The 18,975-nt window shown below is 45.8% G+C and overlaps 1 protein-coding gene across 6 annotated transcripts in view; it reads right to left on the bottom strand.

Annotated features, from left to right (window-relative positions):
* Positions 1-18,975, bottom strand: part of LOC138967180 (focal adhesion kinase 1-like) — a 170,855-nt gene that overhangs the window by 28,282 nt on the left and 123,598 nt on the right. For all 6 annotated transcript variants that reach the window (XM_070339695.1, XM_070339699.1, XM_070339697.1 and 3 more), the window contains 8 exons: positions 17,801-17,831; positions 17,382-17,425; positions 14,630-14,686; positions 11,011-11,046; positions 8,940-9,037; positions 7,676-7,763; positions 683-786; positions 284-399 (listed from right to left, as the gene is read on the bottom strand). In XM_070339695.1, the coding sequence (XP_070195796.1) occupies positions 284-399; positions 683-786; positions 7,676-7,763; positions 8,940-9,037; positions 11,011-11,046; positions 14,630-14,686; positions 17,382-17,425; positions 17,801-17,831 (574 nt within the window). The remainder of the gene's footprint in view (positions 1-283; positions 400-682; positions 787-7,675; positions 7,764-8,939; positions 9,038-11,010; positions 11,047-14,629; positions 14,687-17,381; positions 17,426-17,800; positions 17,832-18,975) is intronic.

Genomic DNA, 18,975 nt, shown 5'->3' with positions numbered 1-18,975 from the left:
CCCCCCTCCCATCCCTCCCCCCAAGGGAAAAACAGTGATGGTATATCTAGCCCTGCAAAATTAGGGAGGAATATCCAAGTTTTTGACTTGCTGCGCTCCTTTTGAAGTATGTTGCCACTTACGTGTGTGAATATGAATTACATTCTATTTAAACCAAAAAGGGAAAAACCCTGGTTGGGAAGGCTGTGATAAGTTCTGTCTCTTTTAACTTTCTTTCTTTATTTGGTGTTTAACGTCGTTTTCAACCACGAAGGTTATATCACGACGGGCTCTTTTAACTTACCTGTGCACAAATTTCTTGCTTTCAAGGTAGGACAGTGCAGTGCTAAGCTGGTAGGCATACATGATGAGCATCACCAGGTCTAACCGCGGCTTGTTGTTCTGCAGGTACGCTCGCATCTAAAAAGTCAACAGTATTTTATAAGCCATCAGAGGACACCCATACTATATAAATATTGTGGCACTGTTCATTTCTTGAACTAACATATGACAAAAACTTATTTCATTGATAAATACTTATTCCGGAAGCAAAATCATTTGCTGAAAGTTGAACAAAATGTGCGACTGTTTAAGTGCACAAGAGCACATAATTATGTGCACAAACGTACACACACACACACACAACAGTGTGTGTACAAACAGACACACAACCAATACAAAAACTCTTCTTCATGCTGCATACCTCTCCATGTTTGGCCAACTCCATGACAATCCAGACTGGTCTGTTATCAGAACAGATGCCTATCAACTTGACAATGTGTGGGTGATCAAACTGCTGCATGATGTCTGAAACATATGCAATTCAATCTGTGAATGAAAGTACGTGCACACATTAAGTTTGGCAAAGTGAGGCTCTTTTTCATCAGCTCTAAAAATAATATATGTAGAGTTACAACAAATTTGTGAACAGCTAATTTTTTAAAACCACGAAACACTGTGGTAGGAAAATGGAAAATTTCCTAAATAAATTATCATTTAATTAATATACTTACCCGAATCACATTAGCATTGAGTCACCTGAGATGCTTATCACTGAAAAACGCTTACCCGGCTAAAGAATTTAAAGGGAAGCAACCCCATCACCAAAACGAAAGTGAAAGTAGCTTTGGTAATGGGCCAGTACACCGGGAGTTACCTCCCATACGGGTGTATGCCACGTCACTTCCTCTAGGAACACGTGCCTATTATCATACGGCTTTAAAAAATCTTAAAACCATAAGCGGGGCAGGTGGGAGGGAATACAGTATGTGATTCGGGTAAGTATATTAATTAAATGATAATTTATTTAGGAAATTTTCCATTTAATATCATATTCTTACTCCGAATCACATTAGCAGATAACATCAACAAGGCGGTGGGCTAGAAATGAATCAAAACTCACCATCAAGTTCTGGACAGGAACTGGCCTGCTGCTATGAGCGCTGGAAGGCCTCTGGAGCCATCCTGTCGAAGAGCTGTGACGTCCCGAAGATAAAAGTTTATGAAAACATCTTCGGAACGCCAATACGCAGTTGTCAGCACCTCCTCTAGACGTCTGGAGCGCAGAACTGCCAGAGAGGATGCCCACGCCCTCGTTTCATGGGCTCGGGCCGAGTCAAGTGGCAAGGAGGGCATAACCCCCCCCCTCTTTGTGCGACTCCACTCATAAGCCTGCTTGATGAGCGAGGACACCCACCGGGCCAACGTTACCTTCGACAAATCTTTCTCGCGCCTAGTAAGGAGAGAGATAAACAACAACTTCTGAGAACTAGACCGAATCGGCTGAGTCCGGGCTAAGTACAGACGAAGTGCCCTCACAGGGCAATTGACCGAATCGGGGTCATCCGGGGCCAACGCGCTGGTCAGAGCCTTAACTCTACCCAGCGGAGAGGCCTGCCCCGGAGACTGATTCTTGGCCAGGAAATCAGGCCGGAAACGCAAAGATGCGGAACCGTCCGGCTCAAAGGAGATATCTCCAGGCTGACCCGACAGGGCGTGGACCTCGCTACCCCGTCGGGCCGTAGCCAACAAAAGGAGAAACAGCGCTTTGCGAGTGACATTGAACAGACTGGCCTCGCTTAAAGGCTCAAAATCCGCAGAACGAAGGAATTCCAGGATTAAAAACAAGTCCCACTTGGGAGCGGGCAAACGAGCTTTAGCTTCCTTAAGAGCAGCCCCTTTAATGACTGCAGCTATAACGCCCCCGACTCGAACAGAACGACCAATCTGCTTAAGAGTCGCCGAGATAGCGGAGCGCCGGACCCTCAACGAGGAGACTGAGGCGCCCTGCGAAGACATGAAAGAGAGGTGGTTAGCGACCTGAATAGAGCGCGGAGCCACCGAACTCACCCCTCTAGCTGAACACCAGGCAGTCCATGCCTTCCAGTGGGAAGCATAAACTGAAGAGGTGGACGCTCTATGCGAGCGAGCCACCAAGTCCAGAGTCAAAGACGACGCCCCAGAGCGCTTCAGCGAGTCCCGAACAACTTCCACACGTGAAGCTTCAGAAGACTGGGCTCCTCGTGTGGAATGCCTGTTCGGGGCTGCACTAGTTCCCCTCGCACGAGTGCGAGAGGAATGGGGGGCCCTTGGGCGAGCCGAAGAAGATCTGGAAACCAGACCTGCGACGGCCACAGAGGAGCGACCAGAAGAAGAAGGGCCGGCTCCTCCATCTCCGCTTTCCGGATTACTCGGCTGAGTAACGGAAAGGGAGGAAAGGCGTACGCCTCCAGACCCGTCCAGGGAAAGTCCAGAGCGTTCACTCGCCATGCCTGAGGGTCCGGGAATGGCGAGACGAACACCGGAAGCCTCTTTGAGTACCTTGTGGCAAAAAGGTCCACCAGAGGCTTTTGGACCTGGGCCCAAAGGCGAAGCAGTGCCCCGTGAGTGATCGTCCACTCCGACTGAAGCACCGTACCGGAACGACTGAGCGCATCCGCCAAAGTGTTCAGCCTCCCTGGAAGGTACCTGGCCGAGATCGTGATATGATGCTGAAAGCACCACACCAGGATCTCGCAAGCCCTCTCCGAGAGAGACGGGGACCGCGAGCCTCCCTGCTTGTTGATGTACGCCGCCACTGTCATGTTGTCTGTAAACAGACGAACATGTTTGGCGTACAGGGAGGGCAGAAACTTGGCCAGAGCTAGAGCAACTGCCTCTAGCTCCAGCAAGTTGATGTGCCACAAGGACTGCTCCGTCGTCCACAGACCGGAAGTAGTCTGAAGATCTGTATGTGCCCCCCAACCCTCCCTGGACGCATCTGTAAAGAGGTCCAGGTCGGGGAGGGGCACGACGATCGGAACACCTCTGCAGACCCACTCCGTGTCCAACCACGGAAGGGTCGCAGACTGGAACCATCCCTGCAAAGGGATGAGGGCGTCCCAGTCCACCAGAGGAGAGTCCACAAACGGCTTCAGCGCGAACTGAAGCGGACGTTTGTGGACCCGGCCCAGTGAAACCAGAAGAGCCATAGACTCCATCTGCCCCAAGATGGAGGCGAGCGAGCGGATGGAAGCCATCAGGAGAGGTAAAGTGGAGCGAATCTGGGCTTGGAGCTTGTCCACCCTTCTCTGAGAAGGCTGGACAGTCCAAGCGACCGTGTCGAAAGACATCCCCAGATAAGTGAATGTCTGTGACGGGGTCAGCTCCGACTTTACCCGGTTGATCGAGAATCCCAACGAGTTGGATTCTCGAAGAACCGTCAGGGTATCCTGCGAACAGCCGCTCTGGGACTGGTTCATGATGAGCCAGTCGTCCAGATAAGCCCGCAGACGGATACCCTGGGACCTCACCAGTGCACAGACCTGTCTCACCACCATGGTGAAAATCCATGGTGCGAGAGACAGCCCGAAAGGGAGTGCGCGAAACTGGTAGATCTGATCTCCCCACCGGAAACGAAGCCATTTCCGGTCGGCCGGATGCATAAGAATATGAAAGTATGCGTCCGTGAGATCGATCGAGGTCACCCAGTCTCCTGGGCGGAGAGAGTCTCGGACAGAGGCTGGCGTCTCCATCTTGAATTTTATCTCCCTCAAGAAAGTATTGAGGAGAGATAAATCCAACACGGGACGCCATCCTCCTGATGCTTTGGGAACAGCGAACAGACGCCCGTAAAATCCCAGGGAGCTGTGGACCCGAACTCTCTCCACCGCGCCCTTCTGCTCCAGGGAGGCAATTTCCGACTGCAAGACGGAACGTGCTTCCTGCGAGAAGGGGGGCTTGAACCGCGGAGGCACTCGGGTAAGAGGCGCCTTTTCCTCCCGCCAGAGCAGGCGGAAGCCCGATCTCACCACTCCCACAATCCATTGGCTGTCTACTACCGACATCCAACGAGAAAGTGCCCGGGAGGGGCCTCCCGCCATCACCAAGGTGGAGGGCGGGAGGGAGGTGAGATCGGGAGCGCTTCATTGGGGGTGTGGCTTACTTCCAGAGCCGCCACGCCCCCTCCCCGATGCCGTCCTCTTCTTCCCACCACGAGCGGCCGGCGGAGCCTGCCGCTTCTGAGCTGGCTTGGGGTTAGACGATGTCTGAGCCTGCTTCTGTTTAGAAGGCTGAGACTGTTTCACCCCCTTCAGAGTGTAGTCAAGGAACTGACTGTCCTTGTTTGACTGAATCTCCTTCTGTCTGGCATCCAGTGCCAGCGGACAGAAGAGAGACTCCTCTGAGACCGGGGAGACTCTCAAGGTCTCCCTAGTAGCCAGTTCCGTGAATTGGGACTGCGAGAGGAAGAGATCCCTCCTGCAGAGTACCGCTTGGGTGTACTGCAGGGAGGAAAGACGCAATTGTTCCTCATTGACCTTGGCCAATGCGGCCAAAAGCGCAGAGACATCGTCCGCATTCTGTTCTTCACTGAGAGTGAAAGGAACTAGCGAATCGGTCAATGCCCGAGACAGAGCCCGAACGAGAGTCTCCGCAATGGAGGACAGTTCGATCTGCCGACGTCCAACCTCCTCAGCAGAGAGGAGGGAAGCCTCGGAAACCGGCAAAACCGAATCACGCTTGATCGGTTTAGTCAGAAGAGGCAGCAATTCCCGGGAAACCGGAAGGGTAGCCCTAGGGAGTGCAAAAGACGCCAGCCAATTCTGGCTCTGATTGGGCATGCCAAGCTTCCTATTGACCGTAGGCACGAAGGAAGAGGCTTGGGCAGCTGAAGCCACCCACTGCTGCGCTGATTCCGGAACTGGACCAAAAGGAAGCAGTAACGGAACAGGCACTGGCCGAATACCACTCCCCGCATGTGCTGGACGAACCAGTGAATGCGAAAGTTGGTAAGCCACTGACGGAGACTCGGCGAACCGGAAGGAAGAAACATCCTCCTGTGCCGGCCGGAAGTCCGCCATGGCAGAAGGAACGAATGATGCGGAAGAGTCCGCAGCCACCACCCCTTCAGGAAAATAACGAGACGTTACTTCCGCCGCGACGTCAAGAACAGACTTGAGCTTCGACGGAAACACGCCCCGCGACTCCTCGCTGACCACTGATGGAGCATCAGAATAGTCACACGTGGAACCATGACCGAAGTCACCAGTTCCGGAAGCAGAAGCATGCCCTGGCAAACCGGAAACCGGAAAAGCCTGAGCACTAACGTCATCCTGCCGCCCAAAATCCTGTGAAGGTAAAGGGTAAGCAGGACGACCATCCGCAAAAACCGGAGCTGGATGAGCTGACGTCACTCCCCCGACTGAGTGGAGTGATGCCTGCTCAAGCCTAGGCGCTTGAAAGCCGGAAGGCGCACGCTGTAATCCACTATCTGGTATCCGGAAGGAACCACCAGAAGAGGAAGAAGCGTTTCCGGCCGAAACCGGAAGTGTAGTCAACGGAACCGCAAAATGCGGAAGTGAAGACTGCACTGGTTGACTTCGCGATCCGGAAGGACCGGAAGTCAGTGAATACTCCATCCTGCCGCGACCGCCGTAGCGTGCCGGAGCGGACGGATCATCACTTCCGGCAAGTGCCGGAAATGCGGCAGTCGAAACCGACTGCCGCCGCTGTTCGAACAAGTCCGGGGCCTCGTAGGTTATCGCCGGAAATGAAAGATCAGCAAGGTATCGGTCGTGACCCGATGCGAAAGAGCTGTCCCCCGAAGGAGAACGTCCAGGCGCCTCACGAGGGCTATCGGACCAGCTCTGCTTACCAACCGACGCTGAAGAGGGAGGACGCTGCTCCAAGCCGGAAGTGGAGGACAAAGACACGGAAGCCAATGCCCGGACGTCACTGCCAGATGCCGGAAACGCCGAACTGCTGGCGACGGAACGCTGAAATTCTGCCTGCACCAAGCTGCGGATTTCTGGAACCAGTGACTTTAACAGAGAGGAAACCAACGCACCTTGTCCAGGTGCTAACAAAGAAGACGAAGTCTCCGATGTAGAGACAGGTGCAGAAGTAACAGTAGCGCTAGGCGCCGCAAAAGAAGCAGAAGTAGTAACAGCGCTAGGCGCCGAAATTGGTACAGCCAACAAAGTGTTACGCTCTTGGTCTGTAACAAGTAAAGTTGCTTTGGAAGAGGAAGACTTAGCCTTAATTTTCCCCTTGGGGTCCGACTTGCCACGGCGCTTGTCTGAATCAGACATGTTGACAACAACACGTGGCAACGCGAAAAAAATTTACTGAAACATAAGTCTAAACGACTGGAAAATTCAGTAAACACACGCACTAATGCGTTAACAAAATACTATAGCTAAACTTGCCCCACAAGCAGAGGCACGGAGAGCTACAAACAAAGTCACACGAGCTAGAAAACTAACTCACACAACAAAATGGCGACACGCAAGACACTGACACAAACGTCAACAACACGTGGCAAAGCCAAAAAGATTTACTGAAACGTAAGTCAAAACGACTGAAAAGACAGTAAACACACACGCTTACGCGTCAACAAAATACTAAAGCTACACTTGCCCAAACAGAAAGAGGGCACGCAGAGCTACTAGCAAAGTCACACGAGTTAGCTAACTAACTCACACAACAAAATGGCGAAACACGCAAGTCACTGACACACAAGTCCGTAAAAAACGGACAACGTACAGTAACGAAACAGCGCAAACAACCAACAACAAACGGGAACGAGCTCACCAAACTGTAGGCAAGGCGAGCAGACAAGCTGGGTAACGTGGCCGGCGGGTGTCACTCAAACACACAAGGTCAGCCACAGAGCGTCAAAAAGTGAACCGTCCTCTCCGAGGTGAAAAAGACGTATGATAATAGGCACGTGTTCCTAGAGGAAGTGACGTGGCATACACCCGTATGGGAGGTAACTCCCGGTGTACTGGCCCATTACCAAAGCTACTTTCACTTTCGTTTTGGTGATGGGGTTGCTTCCCTTTAAATTCTTTAGCCGGGTAAGCGTTTTTCAGTGATAAGCATCTCAGGTGACTCAATGCTAATGTGATTCGGAGTAAGAATATGATATTAAATACCAATATAAGGGAATGTCGTTTAAAGAATTTTTTTTTACAATGGTTTAAAGAGTGATGCAAAGGACTGCCTTAAACTTCTGAACATTTTAAAACTTTTATGTCCATTTTGGCGAAATTTGCAAAATGAAATATATCCCACAAACCTCAGACTAGTACATCATTTGACTGCTTACACAGTCCCTCTTCCATTATGTTGTTATAACTATCCATTCTTGAAGCATAACCATTGGGAACAGCAAAAGCTAGCAATTTCAGCAGAATGAGACCAAAAGTTTACTTACAAGCTTCTTCCAGGAACTTTTCTGTCATGGTCTCCTCGCTGGTTTCCTTGCAGGTCTTGATCGCCACAGGCACCTGCATGCCCTCCTGCTAACAAAGGCATCCACATTACGTCTTCTTCAAAAATTCCTCTCGCACACAGATGAAACACAGTCAGTTCTTCTTCTACTTCTGCATTCATGGGTAGAAACTCCCATGTACACTTGTGTTTTTTGCACGAGTGGGTTTTTATGTATATGACCGTTTTTACCCCGCCATTCAGGCAGCCATACGCCGCTTTCAGTGTGCTATATGCCTTACTGCATCTTTAACTTTACACTGTAGTACCAAGAATAAGAAAAAAAATCCTAACATGCACATAAAGTTTAGTTCATATTTTCCGCTCGGTGTACTTTATTCCTTACTTCATCTTTTAAGTTCATACTATCCACACACACAAATTTGGGCAGGTAAATGTTAAAAGAAATAGACTGAAAGGTGCATACAAAAAACCTGACAATTCTGAGGAAACAACAATTGCAGATAGAAAAGCATCTCTAAAAGCCCAAAAGTAACAACAAAACAAAACAAATAAACACAAACAATCCCCCCCCCCCACCCCCCCCGCAAAAAAAGAATAAATTGATAAATAAAAACAAGTCGCGTAAGGCGAAATTACTACATTTAGTCAAGCTGTGGAACTCACAGAATGAAACTGAACGCACTGCATTTTTTCACAATGACCGTAGTCCGCCGCTCGTGCAAAAGGCAGTGAAATTAACGAGCCTGTTTAGCGCGGTAGTGGTTTGCGCTGTGCTGCATAGCACGCTTTTCTGTACCTCTCTTCGTTTTAACTTTCTGAGTGTGTTTTTAATCCAAACATATCATATCTATATGTTTTTGGAATCAGGAACCGACAAGGAATAAGATGAAACTGTTTTTAAATCGATTTCGGAAATTTTATTTTAATCATAATTTTTATATTTTTAATTTTCAGAGCTTGTTTTTAATCTGAATATAACATATTTATATGTTTTTGGAATCAGAAAATGATGAAGAATAAGATGAACGTAATTTTGGATCATTTTATAAAAAAATAATTTTAATTACAATTTTCAGATTTTTAATGACCAAAGTCATTAATTCATTTTTAAGCCCCCAAGCACACACACACACACATACACCACGACCCTCGTCTCAATTCCCCCTCTATGTTAAAACATTTTGTCAAAACTTGACTAAATGTAATGAATAAAACAATGCTCTCAGTTGTCGTTGTTGACTCACCCTCTCAAAGAACATTCCCTTGTACACATCCCCAAACTGGCCTTCTCCTAGAATCTCCACCAGTTTGATGTGATCTCGCGGAATCTCATAGTCTCGTGCTGAAAACAGGCACATGACATGTGACAACATTGACAAATGTGTTAAATGCTTTGTGTAGTTAGAAGCAGAGTATTAATGATACAAACTTTTCAGAGATTGGGGAATACAACTGAACTTTGCAAATATACTTGCTGGGCATTTTACTTGTGTAGGAATACTTGAAAAAAAGGATAGAACAAACTAACCATGCAAGCTGATTATGTTGTACTGCCAGTGGAAAAAGGAGGCAGGTTTTATTATTGTTTTTATTTGCAAACCCTCAAAAGATATATAAATGTAAAGCTTGACGTATAATTTCACTTTTCACCGCTTAACAAGATGAGCTTAAGCAACTGCAACTTTCAGTACTGTAAGAAATGTTTGCAATAAGGAAACCATAACAAGATTTGATGGTGTTTAATGTCTTTAGATAAACTAATTTATATATGGAGAGAGACCGTAAAAGGCAAGAATGGGATTAGCAGACAGCACCATTGATTCTTTCAATAAACTGAGAGCTTTTGGGGCATGCTGTTACCACGTGAAGCATGAGAAGTGACAAACCATGCCTTTGCTTTTCTTTTCTTTTCATATACAGGTACAAAGAAACACTTATGTCAGAGACAGGAATTAAAAGAATACCTTTTCTCGCAAGAAAAGAATTGAATTTCCGACGGAGGTCCTCAAGTGCCCGCCTCATAAGTATTCAAGTTAACCAGAATTAAGACACCAATGTTACTTATGAAAGAACAGCTGAAACATGCACACTGGGAACAGTCATAATATACAGGAGTTAACATGGGGTGATGCTTCTGGGAAACGAGTTACTCACAATAACCAGAGTATGTGTGTGTGTTGTTTATTTTGTTGGTAAGCATACCAGAAAAGTTATATTCTAATATTAATACTGTACTTCAGGTAATCAAATAATAATCATAAATGTATTTTGTTTTTTCATTAAAAAAACACCAAAGTATGATATGGAAGAAAAGAAAAGGTAAACAATAAGATAAAGTTTAGTTGTGTTCTAGGTATAATCATGTGACTGGTTGGAATGGGCCACAGTTCCTGCCTAATAACTATTTACTATAAGGCATTACTGCGCGCTTCATAGGAACTAATTTAGCTGCTATGTTCTATTACCTATTACACAAATCATCTGTCAATTCATACATAACACTGCATATTTTATCACTTAAACAAACCACTACTCTGCACCTTCGTGCTAAATTCATTTAATTTAATTTCTAAACCCTTGGTTAATAGCTTGTTATCAACATATTTTTCTGACCATTTAAAAATCACTGAAAATGGACAAACTATACTTGTTTTCACTGCAGTCAATCCACATTGTACTACCTGAGCAAATCATCATGCTAAAACCTAAATTCTTTTCTTTATCAGATAAATGAATTGCTTTTGATCAACCTCTGACAAAAGTAAATCATTTTCATCAACTTGGACCCTCTCTTCTACAGATGAATGCTGAACAGCAGGAAAAACATCAATAAGATATTTAGCTTCAAAGCAACCTGTACTACAAAATGCATGTAAAAATAATTAATGTGATCAAAAACTAGAGCTAAAATCTTATCATTATTTATTAGTTTGTGCATGCCAAACTGATCAGCTCCAGCCATAAACATTTTAGGAAAGGAAAGATAAAAAGCCGATTTAAAAAACGCATGCGACAAAACATCAAAAATCTGAAAGCAAGACGTTTCTGTCTCAAGACGTCTATATCGCAAACCCAGAAAAACACAGCAGCAGAAAAACACACAAGACCGCAGCGTACACTAGACTAAGCATATCACACCTCAAAAATTCAAAAGACTAGATCACAGTGTGAGAACAGCAAGTCAAAGGAAAAGAAACTCATGTCAGTTCTATTGATAATAATAACGATATGCAGAATTACTCCATTAATCAACAAATGAAGTCTGTTGCCAAAGAGCGCTAATGAATACTGGGCCATGCTGACAGTCCCACTTACACTTCTCTCTGTTCAGGACTCGCGAGTTTGGGAGACCTAAATGATAGGGACGAAAGGTAAGCAACTTAACAAATCAAATAAAAACTGCACACAAAATGACAGAACAAATAAACACATCAACTTTGACCAGCCTTGGCATAAATACTAATTGTGTACTGTGCCATTTTTACTGACAAGGTAAACCACTGGAGAGAAAAATGATGAGCAGAACGATAATTTGGCAAAATAACAAAACAACCCTCCCCCCCCCCCCCCAAAAAAAAGGACAAAAAGAAGCAAACGTATTACACATTATAAAACACAAACTTACAAAAAAAATCTGGTAGTACATGTACAACCATCCTGACTAAGAACAGGTTGAGAATTCTTGGATAGAGTTTTTACATAAACTAAAAGTTAATATTCTTTGGCCGCCATGCACAAGTTCAAAACGGGGGAAGATAGGGGTAGGGGGACGGCAGCATAACAATGTGCGTGTCAATTAAGATTTTGTTTAAAGTATGAAACTGAGTGAAAGGACAAGTGTCCACATCCTGATGATTTTAAACTAGCTTTGACGCTTTACCAATTTAGTTTACCAATTTAGAGTACGGTTCCAAGGCCCTACAGGCATAAGGGGCACCCCATTCTTTAAAAAAAAAAATTGTAATCCAGTCACCCATTGGGCGCAGGGGTCAATGACCCAGTTCTAGCTATGAGAGATGGTTCCCCTGTCATATCTGAGAGAGGAAACACTTCCTGCACGGGGGTCAGTGACCGAGTTTAACCTATGGGGCGGTCTCTTTGATGTCTTGAGAGGAAACTTGGCCAGGGTAGTATCTAGTAGCTGAAACATGCATTATCACAAGTTGTTTGACTGCAGGCATGAAAACTGGAGAAAAAAAATAATACTGAAAACAAAATTCGCGAAGCGCCAAGACTTCTAGGGGGGTCCGGAGGCATGCCCCCCCCCCCCCCCCCCCCCCCCCCCCGCAAATTTTTTTTTTCAAGGGTGCAATTTGGTGCAATCTGGGGCTATCTGAGCCTTAAAATTGGATTCAAACATGGCCCCAAAACTATTTTACTATAACTATGACTAGGAAAAAAAAAAAAAAAAAAAAAAAAAAAAAACGGAAAAAGAGAATTTTCATGCCTGTGACTGGTACTTAGGCGGTCTTCTATTTCATACACGGATTAGGCGCTTCGTTAGGTCAAACTCGAGGAAAAAAAGTCGGGCCTTATGACCCGGAAAATAGGGTAAGTCAATGTCAATGAGACTACCCCTGCATTTTACTGCATTACTTACTGAGAAAAATATTAAAACCTTTTTTATCATGAACAATGAATTGCTCCTGGTGACACAATTTAAATCCTTGGTTCTAATGCTACAATACTTGGCACACTTTACACCAAATGAACAAAATGAAAACACAGGTATTGGCAAAATAAGTAACAAAAACTGAAGGAAATCTACAGACTCCTACGTGTAGTTTGTAATGCTGACACATACTCCATCTGACATTGTTTCGACAGGGAAACTAAGGGAGACTTTCTAACTTTTAACATGTCACCTCAAACCTTTCGGCATTTTGTCTATACTAACACAAGACACACAGAAAACAGACAGGATTGACAGGCATGCCTGCACAGACAGACATACAAAAGAGAGAAATACAGAGACAGACAGACAGACAGACAAATAGAACAGTGATTGGCAGGCCTGTCTGCACAGAGAGACAGAAAGACAGACAGTCATGAGAAACAGGCACAAGTCACTTCCCCCTATCCACCTTCATTGAAAGGCACAGAGCATGAGAGTTACATGTAGCTCACAGATCTGGAAGGGAGAACCTCTCTGCCCTCACAAATACTGTAATCCCAAGAGACCAGGGCAAAAAGGCTGCCAGGTGATGTTGGGGTCAGTGAAGGGATCTTCCAGAGAGAGAGAGAGAGGGACACATCCTGAGGAGGGGGGGGGGGGGTGAGAGTGAGAAAGAGAGAGAGAGCGCGAGTTTGTGTGTGTATGTGAGAGAGACAGAGAGAGAGAGAGAGAGAGAGGGAGGGAGGGAGGGAGGGAGAGAGAGAGAGAGAGAGCTGGCACATAACGAGGAGGGGGGGGGAAGTGAGAGAGTTTGTGTGTGTGTATGTGAGAGAGAGAGAGAGAGAGAGAGAGAGAGAGAGAGAGGGAGAGGGAGGAGGGAGGGAGAGAGAGAGAGAGGGAGGGAGAGGGAGAGAGGGAGAGGGAGGGAGGGGGAGGGAGAGAGGGAGGGAGGGAGGGGGAGGGGGAGAGGGAGGGAGGGAGAGGGAGGGAGGGAGGGAGGGAGGGAGGGAGGGAGTGAGTGAGAGAGCGTTTGTGTTTGCAATGAAGCAGGGAAGGGAGAAGTAATCGACCGTGGCAAGCTAGAGAAGAAGGGCGAAGGGGAGGCTAGAGAGACACGGCTGGACTAGGGGGGGGGGGGGGGGGGGGGGGGGGGGGGGGGTATGGGTGTTGCGCAACCCCCCCCCCCCTAGCCTAAACATGTACCTCACTTATTTAAAACATTTTTTATTATTGTTTATTTTATGCCGTTTCATGCAAGGAGCGACCATTTTCCTATCTCAGAATATTACCTACCCATCAGCTGACCACCACAAAGGGCTCTGCCCCCTGACCCCACCAGGGGGAACATCCCCCTGGACCACCACTGGCAACCCACCCACCCCCCCCCCCCCTCCTCTTAGCCTAGTCCGGCCCTGCGAGGGGTTTAAGACAGTGTCGAACAAGACATTCAACCAAGTGTCCAAACGAGTTCCGGCCGCCTTCAATAAGCTGGCCACCGCATGGATCTACACTGATGCTACAATGGAACCTCCCTTGTAAGACCCCCGTCTAAAATTGCTACCTTTTTCAGACCTTGTTATTGGCTCACATATTCTGTTCATAACCTCTGTAAATTTACCTCTTCTTAAAAGACTCCCTCCTTTCGAAGACTTTTGGGGGTCCTAAAACGGGGGTGGAACTGTACTCTTGCAAGAGGGTTGGGTTGGGGTGGCGAGGGGGGGGGGGGGTCACTAAGATAGCGGTGGACGTTATAGCGCTGGATAACCGACAGCCGCTGACAACGTCTGCAGGGAAGACGTCTCCAGATGCTCGTTGGTTCAAGTCTAGGATATTGGGCCATAAAGTGGGGAGGGGGGGGGGGGGGGGGGGGGGGGGGCGAGAGAGAGAGAGAGAGAGAGAGAGAGAGAGAGAGAGAGAGAGAGAAAGAGAGAGAGAGAAACGAAAAACCTTCATGGCCTTTACATACTGACACAGCACATTGACCTAATCAGTTCACTGCCCAACAACAGTCCAATGAAGTTTGAGCTAAGAATGATGAGTCTCTATGGCTCTCAACGATACACTGACAAGGAATAACAACATTTTCTGAAAACATCTTACAAACGTACAAACATCCAAATAATAACCAGGGCGCTGGAAACACGACACAACACAAAATCCATCTCCCAAGCGACACATAAACCGAAACTAAAACCCTTAAAACTTTAACCAGCTCTCAACAAGCCTTAAAACAACCCCGGCCGTACAGCTTGAAAAGCACAAACAGTAAACAACAAAGATACTAAACAGAGAATGACATTTTCAAATGTTAAATCTTACCGTCGGGGGTGCTATAGTCTCCCTCCTCCTCCACAATTTCGGCATAGTCGGAAATCCCTGATGATGATGATTGAAGCAAGCAGCAGGAACATAATAAATCAAAGAAAGAGGGTCAGCTTGAGGCATCAAGACAGTCAGTCAAATAAAAGAGAAAACAAGGGAGGCACAAGGCATGTCATGTCACCACGCCACGGCCACTGCACAGCACTCCACTCTTCGAGCACAAGCTAGGGATGAAGGGCGAAGGGGTGAATGTTGGAAGGGGGGGGGGGTGTCAAGTGGGGTGCGCTGAGTTTGAGAAAAACATTATCCACTTTGGCATCCACATGAATCTTTCTTCCTCCTCAATTTTTGTTTAATTTTTTGCAGGACAATTATTCGTTACTTTAACAACTTTTTTTCAGCAGTCTCGGTGACAAGACACTTCATGTGGTTTCTTTGGGGACATTCATGTCTTTTGCATTTTTTTCTTTTTGTGTGATTATGTTTATTTGTGTTCGTTCTCATAAAAACCATATTACTTGTGTATTTCATATTCTGCTGTCGCCAAAATTGTTGTCCCCCCCCCCCCCCCCCCCAATGGCCCCACCACCATGGCTGCACTCCCGGCTCTTCCATTTCCGTCCAGCTGAGCCAGATATCACAGCTAACAATAGAAAACCATTTCATCTCTGTCACACTAAAGCCCCTCTTGATTGGGACTCCTTTATCTCCTCTAATTTATCTCCTCTCGTTTACCCTCCTCAAACAAAAGTTCTATCAGTTTGTGAAGAAGACACTGATGCTGCAGCAGAAAACAAAAGAGTGTCCCATTTTCATATTTTTATTGCGTAATGTCCTCAACAAAAAAACCATTTCCTGTCATGAAACCCTGACTCGGGCACAGACAAAAATTCTTCAAGCAAACAAGGCTAATTTCAATTTAACACCCCCCCCCCCCCCTCGTGTCTTTTGTTCCTCAGGAGAAAGGGATACTGGACGAGAGGTTGGTGTGTGGGGTGGGGGTGTTTAGCTAGAGGTAGCCGACTAGCGCCTAACTCTCCTCAGGAAAGTCAATCGCTGTGTCCAACACTCAACGCGCATTAACAACATCAAAGGGTCTATTTTCTGCTTGTAGCTAATGGGAAACAAGGACTCAACTGGCGGCTTTACATTCTCTATCCCCGAGAGGGTTGACCAAAAAGGGAAGTTCTGTAATTGGATCCGGGGATCACACTGATTACATTCTGGCTGAATGCTTTGGATTTAACACTATGACCAAACCCGAGACATCTTCTTTCACTGGCAGAAGGCTTTCTGCTCTCAGCCAAGTTCCCAATCGATAGCAAAACGAAAGGGAGTGAACTTTGATGCTGGGTCTGCGGACACAGTTGGCGAACTTTATTACGCCTGTCAATGCCCTTAAACATGATGAAATATTGAGAGAAAAATACTCGCGGCTGGAAAGCCTTACATTTGAAAGGGGAAAAGACCCACTAATCATACAGCCGACTCTTTGGTGACTTTAAAAATCTCAGTGCAGTTTGTGCGCTCGGACAGGGTAAGCATCACCCTATCAATAAACCTACTTTGCACTGAATGATTGATTCAAGTATCTTCAGACTTCAGCTTGCTTTTGTCCCAAGATGATCTTAATTTAGATGTTTCCCTTTTCGACAGAGCCATACCATGACATTGTTACCTTTGCAGGCAGGGGAATGGTCAAGACTGGAGAACACATTTTGGTGGGTTTGGAATAAACTTTGGTGTACATACAGGTACAAAATACAAGAACAAAGCAGGAGTGTTGCAGCCTCAAATAAATAATGTAGCAGTGACATGCAACCTACATTTCAAAATATCTAAAGAATAATGAAGTGTGTCAAATGAGATACATAAGAATTAGATCAATATAAAAGAGCTGGGAGAGTACATCACTAATGAAATATTAATATATTATATCCTTTTCCATATCTTGTTTAACGTTCCTCTACCACCATCCAAACCCCCTCCCCCCCCCCCCTCCCCCCACCATACACCCAGCTTCTCTACCGGTTTTGGAGAATTAAACAGATGAAGGGTCTATCCATATCTAATTAACTTCTAAGGGTAATATTCAAGTTACAACAAAGGATTTTCTTAATTTGGCAGAGTAGCAATAAACATCCCCATCCCCAACAATTTTTTCATTTCATCTACCACCCTGGAATATTCAATAAATCAACACAAGATAAGTCTTATTTGCGTGACCAATATTGCAATCACCAGCACTAAAGAACAACTACTTCGCTAAGCCGTTCATAATCACAAGACATTTCTACATAATTATCTAATGAGATACAGCAGGAAATAAATATTCAGAAATGAAACAAAATTCAAACATTCCTTTGCAAATCACAAATGTTTAAACCATGAAACCAAAGGAAAGGAAAAACTTCTTTAACCCTCTCTAGGCCAGACTAGCAGAACTCACTGTTTTACTCTTGCAAACCTCTTAGAAAAAGGCACATTTCGTTTCAACAGAAATTCAGAGAACAGAGAATGTCAATCTCATGTTGAGCTTCACACAGATTTTTTCCATTCACTTTAACAAAGAAGACGTGTAAAACATTTTCACACAAGTAAATGTCATCGCTGTCACTCTTGTCTGGCAACCAAAGGGTTAAGTTGAAATACAAAATAAGGAGACAGATAAACAAAAAGAGAAGAAATGAGAGGAGGTGCAAATTATGCATGATAAATGAACAGTTTGTTTTCAAAGTAAACAACTCACGTTCATTGTGGGTGAAAGATTCTTCCTGTCTGTGTCTACCACCACTGAAAATAAAAACAAACATGCATGTTAAAAACAACAATGATTGAATTAGTGTGTACATAAACAGACGCCAGAGGTTCCCACAATCATGAACAAGTAATTAAGAAACAGAGAGAGAGAGAGAGAGAGAAAACAGAGAGAAACTGAACAGAGAGAGAGAGAGAGAGAGAGAGAGAAAACAGGTACACACATTCGGTCTCTCCTTTCCTTTTCCACGCACGCGCCAACACCCCCCCCCCACCCACACACACACACGCTATTGAAAGCTTCCCTTGCCAATCTTAACGACCTCATCACCTATACACTTCCACCTCCCACCCCCCCCCCCCCCCCCCCCCACCCCTTTACTTTCCTTCTTCCCCTAGTCTGTCACTCACCTTGGTCGTGGTAATCTTGGAATAGACTCATCTGAAACACGTGGAAACGAGGGCTTGTTAGAAGGTCGGGCAAACAGAAACTTCCACATACTGGTAAGTGTTTTTACGTTCTTCACACTCAGGTAGTCAACAAGGGTTACACAAAGTTATGAAGCGTCAACATTTCACCATCTCATTCCCCATCACCTCTACTGACTTGCTAACACTTTTACAACAGCTGCAAACTCGAAGAGCACGTGCTGGACTTTACCACACAGTATCTCATAGTGACGACACAGAGCGATGCCGAATCTTCTATCACTTCTCAGAACGACGCCGAAGTATACATCAAACCTGTAGAACGATCGGAAACCACGCACCAAACTTCTAATAATTTCTCCAATGACTTATAGGCCTGTTTCGCTGTGAATACAATCCTCTTGAGTCAGCGAAGCGTCATACACTGTTTGGGTACGTTCACACAGCGTGAATCAGAGACAAGACGAGTTCATGTTATGAAGTCTCTGCTATGACTCGTGCCATGCTTTAGCAATGCCTCGCCGTTATACACTGTGCAACGTGAGTCGATGGTCCCTTGATCAATATTTCTACACGTGGAGAATGATCTCTGTGGCATTAAAAGGAAATGGCCAGGAGCCGGAAAAAGCTGCGATTAGCCATCAGCGGTTCGCCTAATCAACAGAACATCTACGCATCTGAACACAGTGGTATTTAAAAGGACATGTTCCAGAGCTTACAGCAGCAATCCTGCGCGGCCAAGTGATTCAATCCACACAACATCTACGATTCTCCCGCTAAATTGTCAAAAGCACACAAATCGACCAGAAGCCAAACATAATCCACAAATCGAAGTGCTAGCAGCTTCGATAAGTTCCTTCCTTTCACGTTATTATCACCATACTCAGACGTCTAAGCCGATCACAAATCATTTCTCTTCTCGCTCTGCTCCTAAGCTTCTTAAAACAAAGGAAGCTTCTTAAAACAAAGGAACCTTCTCCAAAGAGAGTCAACGACAAGTATCCCTTGAGTGGACAAAGAACAGCCGCAGACAAATTCCGTCGAGTACTGACAGTTTTGAGACACAAGAGACAACTGGACTGATGCTGTTTCTGCTTACAAACAAAAGACAAAGCGTGTCCCCTGAGTCAACGAAGAACGTTCACGACACAATTTCC

This window comes from Littorina saxatilis, linkage group LG5 (genome assembly GCF_037325665.1).
Source record: "Littorina saxatilis isolate snail1 linkage group LG5, US_GU_Lsax_2.0, whole genome shotgun sequence".
Classification (NCBI taxonomy): domain Eukaryota; kingdom Metazoa; phylum Mollusca; class Gastropoda; order Littorinimorpha; family Littorinidae; genus Littorina; species Littorina saxatilis.
Note: the sequence above shows the minus strand (reverse complement) of the source record. Positions and strands in the feature narration are given on the sequence as shown.